The sequence below is a fragment of the Kryptolebias marmoratus genome, linkage group LG17 (assembly GCF_001649575.2).
Source record: "Kryptolebias marmoratus isolate JLee-2015 linkage group LG17, ASM164957v2, whole genome shotgun sequence".
Taxonomy (NCBI): Eukaryota; Metazoa; Chordata; class Actinopteri; order Cyprinodontiformes; family Rivulidae; genus Kryptolebias; species Kryptolebias marmoratus.
This window is the reverse complement of record NC_051446.1, coordinates 4418117-4428735: the sequence shown is the minus strand read 5'-3', so window position 1 is coordinate 4428735 and position 10619 is coordinate 4418117. Positions and strand designations below refer to the sequence as shown.

Here is a 10619-nt window from a genome sequence, read left to right as displayed (position 1 = left end):
AATGAATTAGAGATATCTTCAATTGACTTTCTGACTAGTCAGAAATTACATTATTGATATCTTGAATTAGTATTCTGTGTAGTCAAAACGTCATAAATTTGCGTAGCATTTTGGCGGACAGTGTGTAAGGCATTCTAGCCTTAGGCTACTTGATTGTGCTATTCAGTGGTCAGCAATGTCAGGTCAGTCAAGCTCAAATACTCGTGTTTTTAACACAATATTCAGCGCTGCAGCTCGTGCTCGACATGAATTAAGAAATACAGATAATTTATTGTCTGCAACAATTACGTTCGAGATAGCTTAAATTATAATTACGGATGTCTGACCCTTCCAATGACGAATCCGGTGACGTCATTTGAGATATCTCGAAAGGAATTTTGACTAGTCAAAATGTAATTGAAGATATCTTGAATTATTATTCTTAATAGTCAGAATGTAAATACAGATATCTTAAATTACCATTCCGGATAGTCAAAATGTAGTTTTGTCTAGTCAAAATGCATTTTTAGATATCTAGAATGTAATTATGGATAGTCAGACGAAACCGAATTTATGTTAAAACGGCTTGCCATACAGGGCCTTCCATAACCATGCATGTTTCTGGACTGTGGGAGGAAACCGGAGAACCCTGGTTGTATCAGTCCGTTTGAGCCTGCTGAAGTTTAATCTCTGAAAACTTAGTATTTTATTTTTCCTGGTTTAAATTCTGCATATTTGTTCTGATCTTTTACTATTTCTCCTCCTGTTTTTTGTTTTTGTACGCTTACATCAATAAAGTTTATTTTAAAAAAAATCCTGATGCGGAACTTCCGGGTTTCCAGTCCTCTGTCAGATTAGTGTTCCACAGCTCAGTACGACATTTTACCCCGAGCTTTTTCCAGTTTTTCAGTGGATTGTATTTTCAGGGTTTGACCAGATTGAATAATCTGAAACCTTTTTAGTAATAGTGAGCCGCTAGGATCCGGATCTTGAGGTACTAGCAAACATGTCCGCTTCAGCTGGGTGCTCTCCGTCGGGACACAGCCCAGGCCTCGGTCCGGCTGTGTCCATGTTTCGATGGCTGGAGGTTCTGGAGAAAGAGTTCGACAAGGCCTTCGTGGATGTGGACCTGCTGCTCGGAGAGATCGACCCGGACCAGGTGGACATTACCTACGAGGGTCGGCAGAAGATGACCAGCCTGAGCTCCTGCTTCGCCCAGCTCTGTCACAAGACCCAGACCGTGTTCCAGCTCAACCACAAGCTGGAGGTTCGTGTCTTTCTGGCTCATAAATAGCACTTAGAGTATTTATTTGTTTTTTTAAATCCTGCCTTAAATACAACTTGTAAAGTCCGTGTAGACATGAACAGAGGAGGTGACACGGTAAAACGCTCATGTAGATCTAAACTGGTCATTTCCCATTAAAAAGTAGCATTGTATGCTTTTTTTCTGGAATGTGGCTCAGCTTTGAAACAGTATTAAAGTCCTGGGACAGGCAGTATGGAGGCAGATCTTCTCAGAACTGCTGCTTTCTAAGGAGCAGCAGTTAATATAAGCACAGGGTTGTGCCTGACAGCTGATCGTGGTCTGCTCAGTAGAATACCACCTCCTCCACCTGGTACTTTGGTATTTAACCAGATCTCTGTCCATGTCCTGGTAGCTGCCTAATTAAATCTCATTAACTCCATTTTGTGAAACGGTGAGCAGACATCAGGTGGAAACTGTTGGCAAAACAGGTATGTTTGTTTGTTTTTACCAGATTGTGTCATGTTGGCTCATTTTCTCCGCTCAAGCATCAAATCTCTTAATATGGCTCAGACACTGAGATAAAAACAGCAGTGAATTATTGGAGCTAAAACTATCAAGGAGGACAGTTTAGACAGAACTCTTATTGATTTAATATGTGTTTATGTGACTGCAGGAGATCAGAGTGGTAACTTTATTAGTCAGGTTTAACACGTCTTCCCCAGCAGATTCTGGTACTAAGTGTCCAGAAACTTTGTGTACGAGTAGGACAAGTGAGCGCACTCTAAGATTACTTGGATTCTTTCTCTCAGAGTTTGAAATCAATTCACTTTATTTATGTAGTGTCAATTCACAACAACAGTCATCTCAGGGCACTGTACAAAACCATCCACATATATTATAAAATGTCAATTAGTAAAAGTTCTCCCTCTAGGGAAACTAGCAGATTGCACTGAATCTTCACTTTGTCATCAATCCTACTAAAGCACCAATTAGTTCTATGCTGGCAACTAAAAAAATAAAAATAAAATCCTATTAAGTTATCAGTGAAATTCTCCACAGTCTTGTTTAATAGCTCCCAAAACACATTTGTTTTAATGCCTTTTTGTGCAGTCTTTCTTTATTCTCAGTGAAACAGATCAGACTAAGTGGCTGCAGTATCATGAACAGCAACACCCCTACAGTTCAGTTTCACACTGTATGCACAAAAAGTCTCCCTCAGTTTGTTTCAGGATTTTGTCAAATTCCTATTTGTTTGCAAAATCATTTCTGACCTGACATCCTCTGTTCTGTCTTTCACTCTTCTATTAATACTTGTGTCCTTTCTAGGCGCAGCTAGTGGACCTCCACTCTGAGTTGACTGAAGTTAAAGCTGAGAAGACGGTGGTAGAAAAGGAGGTCCATGACCTGCTGCTGCAGCTTCATGCTCTGCAGTTGCAGCTCCGAGTCCAACAAGGCCAAACTGAGGACTCTGACAGCATCAAAGACAAACTGGTAGGCAGGACCAGGAGAATCCATGTAGCTTCAGTATGTCCACTCTGCAGCGTGACACACCAGTGATACCTCAGATTTAACTTGATTTTAAATTTTCAGCCTCTTTTTTTCCCCCACTGCCAAACGGTGAAGATGGGGAACGTTTTTTGTCTGTCTGCCTGTTAGCAAAATACCTTATGAACCACTGGACAAATTTTAATAAATCTCTCAGAAAGTAATCATTGGATGTACATCTACAACTGATTACATTTTGGAGTCAACCCAATTTAGAATGGCCACCACAGCAACTGACCCTAAAAACTGCTTGTAACTAGTCAGTTTTACAGATCTTGACTAAAACTTGACTTTAATATTTTTTGGCTGAATGAATTGCTTTTTTTGGAGGCGTAAACATGCTCCAAATAGCCTGAAATGTCTTGTGCACATACTGAGTGATGAAGTAAATTGAACATGTCTGAACAGCCCCTCCCCACAGTTGGATGTACAGACACATCTTCTACACTTCAGCATGTACCAGAAACTTTCTTAGTTTCTAAACTCAGTAGGAAGTCTGCCATCTTGGATTAAACATGTCATTTATTTTACCAGACTTCAGATTTTAATGGATCAACGTCAAACTCAGTCAGAAATGCTTTTAAGGTGCATGTGATCCAAAGTTGGTTGTTTTATGTAAATTTTGTATTGTCGGTTTACATCAGTGATTTTAATCACCAGCACTGTCCCTAAATAGAAAAACGGGCTTTAAATGATCATGTAGGAGTGTGTCCTGTCTGAAAGAAAACCTTTTAATCTTCTCTCTCTCTGATTTCATTCTTCATGCAGCACTTTTTTCTCAGGCTTTAGAGTCTCCACCTCTCTGTGGGTTTACTCCTCTCCACAGAGACAGCAGCTAACTGATTTCTACCATCACTCATTCCAGTTGCTGCTTCACAGCTGCTGCAAAGGCTGAAAAAGTTGTGCTATTTAAGGTGGAAACGGAGTTGTTTGTGCTTTCTGTGTCAACTCCTCGTGTGACATAAATTTTGTCCTCTTTACAAGTCTAAGGTCCATCAGCCCCTTTAAAAGACAAGCACATGCAACCCAGATTTGTATGCGTGCTGCAGTACACAACTCTTCTTATCTAAAGTAGTGGTGCCAAAGATCCAACAGAGAATAAGATCCCAGGTCAAAGCAGAAAAAGTTCATATTGTGAGAAGAGGCCTACTTCTGTCAACATTTGGATAATGTATCACTCAGGGACCACAAGGACACAGAAAGTGCATCTAATTCCTGACAAAAAATCTCTCCAACTTTGTTTCTTCCTCTTTTAGTTTATTTTTTTTGAATGCACACTTGCCTTGAGTGGAACTCTGTGGTGCAGCTGAACTACAGACACGAGCGTGCACAAATCAAATGGTTTTCCTACATGGACGCAGAAAAGCATTAACAACTATGTTTTCACACCTAAAAATGGATTACTGTAAGTAAGAGGAAACGTGTCGACGTAACATCCGAGAATGAAAGTGAAATCTGGGTCCTGATAGGTCTTCATTTGGATGAGGTCCACTCTTTGATGACCTGGGGTCTAAAGATGTTGTTTACGATGTTTTGGCTCTTCTAGCCTTGGTATTATTTGGAACCTAACTGTGACAAAAATAATTTACTGATTGATTGTATTGTTCCTTTGTCTGCCCTCTGCTGTTTTCTGTCTTCCCCTGCCTTGGCTTTCTTTCAGTGCTTTCTCTTATTGTTTTACCTTCTTGATATCTATATAACATTTGAACTTGTTCACATACTCACATGGTTCATTTTCTGACATGATGATTTCTCTAATCCGTGGCTTCTTTCTCTTCTTCTTCTGCTTGGTTTCTCCTAAAGCCTGCATCCATGTTAGAAAAAATGGTAAGTGTTGTTTTTTATTGCTTTTGTTTTGCATGTGCTTTGCCAAGAAGTGGAATTTTTAGGTAAAGTTTAAAATGAATGAAGGTAATATCTCACTGAGCTGCAACTTATTGGCAAATGGCGTTTACCAGGGAGTCTCCAGAATGTCTTGTAATTTTGCTGGGTTCTCAACTTCTTGGTGTGAGTCGCAGAAGCATGCAGCTCCAATTATGCACTGTCTTCAACCTGTCTCAAGGGCTGTATTTTTACACCTGAACAAGAGTTCACCTCTGATAGAAAACATCTGAGGCAAAAGTCCAGGTCTTCAAACCATGCTGACGGTAAATAATAATAATTAGAAAACTGAAATCTTCTTTGCAGATCAAATCATAGATGTGGGGGCGGCTGCCAGGATGGACAACAAAATAATGTGCACAGGCAAGAATGTGGTTTTGCAAGCTGTGCGCAGAAAATGAAGTGGTGATTTTTAAAATTGGCATGTTGAAACAGCTCACTTGGTTGCAAACACTCAGTGAGACTGCATCGAAAAATTCACATATTTTCTTCCAATTTTCCTGCAGTTTTAAGTCACTAATTAATCTCCTAATAGTTCTGGCTCAGCGAGATGCTACCTCAGTGCTCTTGTTGTCTGCTCCCTCATGGCAGGAGCTCAGTGTAGTGTATAGAAGCTTATTTACACAGCTGCTTCAGCTTCTTGCTTTTGTGAATGTATGACATGATGCTCGCTTTCCTTACAGACCTGATCTGTATAATCAGGTTATCCTTGCACAAATATTTCACTAACTTGTGTTTATGATGAAAAATTATTTTCATAATAGTCACAAATATTGTGGCTGGATATTTACATGGTTTATAAATGTGCACAACAATCTGTGTGTAACTGAATAATTGTAGTAAGTTGTAAATGTGTATGCATTTCCAGACACAGATATCAAACATTGATGAGCACATATAAAACAACATTTAGATTAGTCCATCCATCACAGAGGGAAACCCAGACCCTCTTCCAGCAACACTCCAGCTTCTCCTGGGGGATCTCAATGTTCCCTTGTCAGACCTCTGTTTTTAGAGAGTTCTCCTTCAAATGGGAAAACCTCAAGAGGGTTGCATCCAGGAGGCATCCTAACCAGATGTCTGAACCATCTCAGCTGACTTTCTTTGATGAGGAGGGACAGCAGTGCTACCTTAAGGTCCCCCTAGATGATGGAGCACCTCACGTTGTAGAACCTGGACAGGTTCAAAAGGCGTTCCATAAGTGTTTATCATTTACCATTCAGTCCCCAATCTCTCCACGTTGGAGCTTTTGCTTCTGCAACCACAGAAGCCACAGTTCCTGTGGCCACCCTGAACCTGTCAGCTGCTTCAAGGGTCCTCTGGGGCCGGCACGCCCTAAAGGCCTCCTTTATCAGCTTGACAGCCTCCATGACTGCTATATTCTTCAACATGTCCTCTGGTTGCCACTGCAACAGGCTCCAATGACCTGGAAACCACATCTGTAGTAGAAGCTCTGAAAATTCCTTGTCCCTGACCGTCATTGAGATGCACTAAACCCCACTTCCATAGGTGTGAGTTAAAGATGTCACGGACAAGGACCTCTGCAGGTTGTTTCTTATGTACGACTGGCAGCAGATCCAGCTCAGCACCTGGACGATCAGCCAACAGCTCTGTCTCTGTCTCTGTCTCTTTACACAAGTACCCACGGCACAAGGCCGCAGGCCTGATGATACCATTACAAAACTCCACACTCTCCGCTTTTGAATTGAGAAAGCTCCTCAGATGGGAAGTGAAAGATCTTTAACTACAAAATAGAAGTCAAGTTTTGTTTTTTTTAAACCATTTTGGATTTGCCATGTCTTGGATAACTAAGAATCTACACCATCGTAAGGCTCTTTTATGTTGCTTTTAGGTGTTAAATATACTTTTATTTAGGTTGGACAATTATTATATTTTGTTAAATAAAAAATACATATTTGCCAAAAGAAAGAAAACCTTTGTTGTATATTAAACATCGGCTGCCCTGATGTCTAAAGATGTGTTTCAGCATTGGCTGGGCATTGTGGAGCGCTGGGTTTGCAAAGAAAATAAGAATACAGCTTTTTTCAAGCTTTTAGGTGTATAAACATTATGGTTTGTCAGGTAAATAATTAGTTAATGTCAATGCCGATCCAACGTTATATAGAATCACTTTAATAACAACTGATAAAAGTCAATGACACCACCCATTGGCCGGATGTGTCATAAACTGTATCCCTAGAGGAATATTTGTCACAGATATGTTCTCCTTTGAGCCCTTTTTTGCTGTTGGTCATGAGTGTTAATAATAAAGTAATGAAATCATTGTTATATAGCATGAACTGAAATCCTTCCAGGTAGGGTAACCAGTTTCCCACTTCAAGCACTGGTTAATGGATTAAATAATAGTTTCTATTTGTGAATGCATTCTCATTTTTCCACGCCTGCCTAACAGTTTTGCACAGTTGATGTTTTTCTGTCCTTAATGTGAACAGGAGCAGGAGTTGGAGGCCAGTAAGAAGGATAAGTTATCAGAGGCCCGACTGGAGGCAGAAGTGCGAATGTTTAAGAAAGAAAATGAAGCTCTGCGCAGACACATTGCAGTCCTGCAAGCTGAGGTGTACGGAGCCAGACTGGCAGCCAAATACCTGGACAAGGAGCTGGCCGGCAGGTAGGACCGCGAACTTAAAGCAGAGAAATAATTCTGTTGTTGAACTGGGACTGATGGTCAGCACTGGTTTAGAAATGGCAGGGAAAGCCTTTGAATCCACATCTAGTTTACCGTGGTCTGCCTCTTTGGAAAGTTTATTTTAAAGTATTCTTTTTTTTTTTTTAGAATATTTTATTTTGGATTTTTGGTATTAACATTACAAGTATTAACAGACAGGACAAAACTAGTACACAATGACGCACAATTCAAATAATAAGACATATTGAAAGTAAATTACATTTACAATAATATGACCCAACATATAACCAGGACTGGGTGGGGGTGGGTAATCTATAGGGATAAAATCAGTTGTGTATGAGTCGGAAATAGATTGAGAGACAGATGGGATCAGATTCGCTCATAAATCCTGTCGAGTCCAGCTCGATTACAGGATCATCACTCAATCCAATGTGCCGGGAGATTTTGCATATAACTTAAAAAAGGCTGCCATATTTTATAAAAAGTCTTACTTCTTTTCTGCATCCAATACGTTAATTTTTCTAGTGTCACACAGCTATTAATCTCGGAAAGCCACATTTTAATTGAGAGGGGAGAGTCTGATTTCCACTTAGTTGTAATACATTTCTTAGCAATTGCTAAAAGGATTTCTGTAAGTTTCTTGTCATAGACTGTTTTTAAATTGGAATTTGTAAAGTTCCCTAATAAACAGATCTCCGGGTCTATTGGAATCATGATGGCATGAATGTCTGATAACATTTTACAGACCCCCTTCCAAAAACCTTGCAATTTAGAGCAATGCCAAGTGGCGTGAAGGAATGTTCCTTCTTCCATGCCACATCTAAAACAAAGAGGGGATATATTGGAGTTATATTTATGTAATTTTTGTGGGGTGACATATAGCTGATGTAAAAAATTAAACTGTACTAGTCTAAATCGAGCATTTAAAGTAGATGTGAGACCTTCTCTGCACAAACTATTCCACAACTGCCTCTCAATAGACATTCCCAAATCCTTTTCCCATTTGATTCTAGAACTATCCATACCATTTATAGCTAAAGTTGACATGAGTGCCGTATACACCCTTGAGATGATTTTATATAACGGCCGACTGGCATGACACATTTCTTCAACCGGAGACATGGACGGTAGCTTCCAACTTCCTTTCTGATTAGCTCTTATGAAATCACGAAGTTGGAGATAGCTAAGAAAATCTTTATTTGTAAGATCAAACTTTTCTTTTAACTGCTGTAGTGACATAAATACTTTCTTTTCATAGCAGTGCTCCAATCGGCAAATTCCCTTCTCCTGCCAGGATCTAAAGTTACCAGACTGAAAAATCTTTGGTAGCAGTCTATTTCCCCATAACGGGGTTTTGGGAGAAAGAAAGCCTTCTAGCCTAAACATTTTGCGTATTTTATACCAAATTCGGACTGTCTGAATTATTAAAGGGTTATCAGTTTCGTTTTTAATAGTCTTATTATCCCACTTATAGAGAAAATCCATTGGCATCTTTTCTTGTATCTCTATTGTCTCAATTTTGAGCCATGCAGGAGGTGTCTGCAAATCAAACATCTGTGCCAAGAACCTAAACTGAGCCGCATAGTAGTAGAGTTGAAAATTAGGGAGCTTCAAACCTCCATCCTCATACTGCAGTGATAATTTATCCAAGCTAAGTCTTGGTGGCTTACCATGCCAAATAAATTTTCTAATTGATTTTTTAAGAGAGCTAAAGAATACATTTGGGATGTGAATTGGGAGTGATTGAAACATGTACAGAAACCTAGGGAGGATATTCATCTTTATGACATTAATTCTACCAAATAATGTGAGAGGTAAATCCATCCATTTTCCTAAATCTTCGCTCACCTTCTGAAGTAGGGAAGCTAAGTTTAGTTTAAAGAGGTTTTTGAGGTGACCATCCACAAATACCCCTAAATATTTGAAACCCTCAGGAGACCATTTGAAATTAGACATGTTTTTAACTTTATTGTGGTCAGATACGGAGATCGGTAAAACTTCACTCTTTTCCAAATTAACTTTGTATCCAGAAAATGAGCTGTATTTATCCAATAAGTCCTGAAGGTGATAAAGAGAGCGTTCTGGATTGGTTAGAAATAAAATAATGTCGTCCGCGAAAAGCGAAATTTTATGTACGTCAGTACCAATCTCAAAACCACTAATACTAGAATTTATCCTAATGGCCTCACCCAATGGCTCGATTGCAAGCACAAAGAGGGCGGGACTAACTGGATCTCCCTGTCTGTTGCCTCTAAACAGCCGGAATGAATCAGAAATGATCCCATTGGTGACAACTCTAGCTTGAGGAGAATTATAAAGAGATTGTATCAGATTGAGAAACCCATCACCAAAGCCAAATTTCTTAAGTACAGAAAAAAGATATTTCCATTCAACCATATCGAAAGCCTTTTCGGCATCAAGTGATACAGCTACACTTGGTATCTTTTTTTTGTTAGCAATATGTATTATGTTAAGCAACCGCCTCAAATTGTCAGTGGAAAATCTATTTAGAATAAACCCTGTTTGATCAGGGTTGATCAGTAAGGGTAGAAACCTTTCCAGTCTTTTTGCTATCATTTTTGTAACTAATTTATAATCGGTATTGAGAAGTGATATTGGTCTATAAGAAGAACATTTTAGAGGATCTTTTCCTTTTTTATAGATGACCGTTATAACAGCTTGAGCAAAGGAGTCTGGAAAACTCCCCTCTCTTCTACCTTGCTCAAGAACATCCATCAAAAGTGGTACTAGAAGATCTTGAAATTCCTTATAAAACTCAGATGGAAAACCATCTTCACCAGGGGATTTATTACCCGGAAGTGACTTAATAACATCAAGTAGTTCCGATCTAAGAAAGGGTTTGTCTAAGTTATCTCTGCCCTCCTCTGATAAGCAAGGTAAGTTAATCAAGGATAAGAAGGACTCAATCTCATCCAAATCGCCCTGAGATTGTGATGTATAAAGATCCGAGTAGTACTTTTTAAAGGCCTCATTGATTTCTCCAGGGTTATACGTTATAGTTTTTTGGGGGTTTTCAATAGCATTAATTGTTCTTTTATTTTCCTCGGTTTTAAGTTGCCATGCCAATACTTTCTGTGTTTTTTCTCCAAATTCATAAAATTGTTGCTTGGACCTAATTATTGCTCTCTCTGCTTGATAGGTATTCATATTGTTGTATTTTAGTTTCAAGTTCACCAAATCTCTGTACATATCCTTAGTTGGGGAAATTTGGTATATTTTCTCAAGGTCAGAAATTTGTCTTTCCAAAGTATTAAGCTCTAAGTTATATTTCTTCTTTATTCCTTTAGTGTATGATATAAT

The 10619-nt window shown here is 39.1% G+C and overlaps 1 protein-coding gene across 3 annotated transcripts in view; it reads left to right on the top strand.

The window, feature by feature from the left end:
• The first annotated feature begins 609 nt into the window (after positions 1-609).
• gopc (golgi-associated PDZ and coiled-coil motif containing) overlaps positions 610-10619 on the top strand; it is a 26300-nt gene continuing 16290 nt past the window's right edge. For 2 of the 3 annotated variants that reach the window (XM_017432761.3, XM_037981077.1), the window contains exons 1-4: positions 610-1246; positions 2552-2716; positions 4574-4597; positions 7105-7280. In XM_017432761.3, the coding sequence (XP_017288250.1) occupies positions 986-1246; positions 2552-2716; positions 4574-4597; positions 7105-7280 (626 nt within the window). In that variant the 5' untranslated portion in view covers positions 610-985. The remainder of the gene's footprint in view (positions 1247-2551; positions 2717-4573; positions 4598-7104; positions 7281-10619) is intronic. The other variant, XM_017432762.3, reaches the window with a different exon arrangement.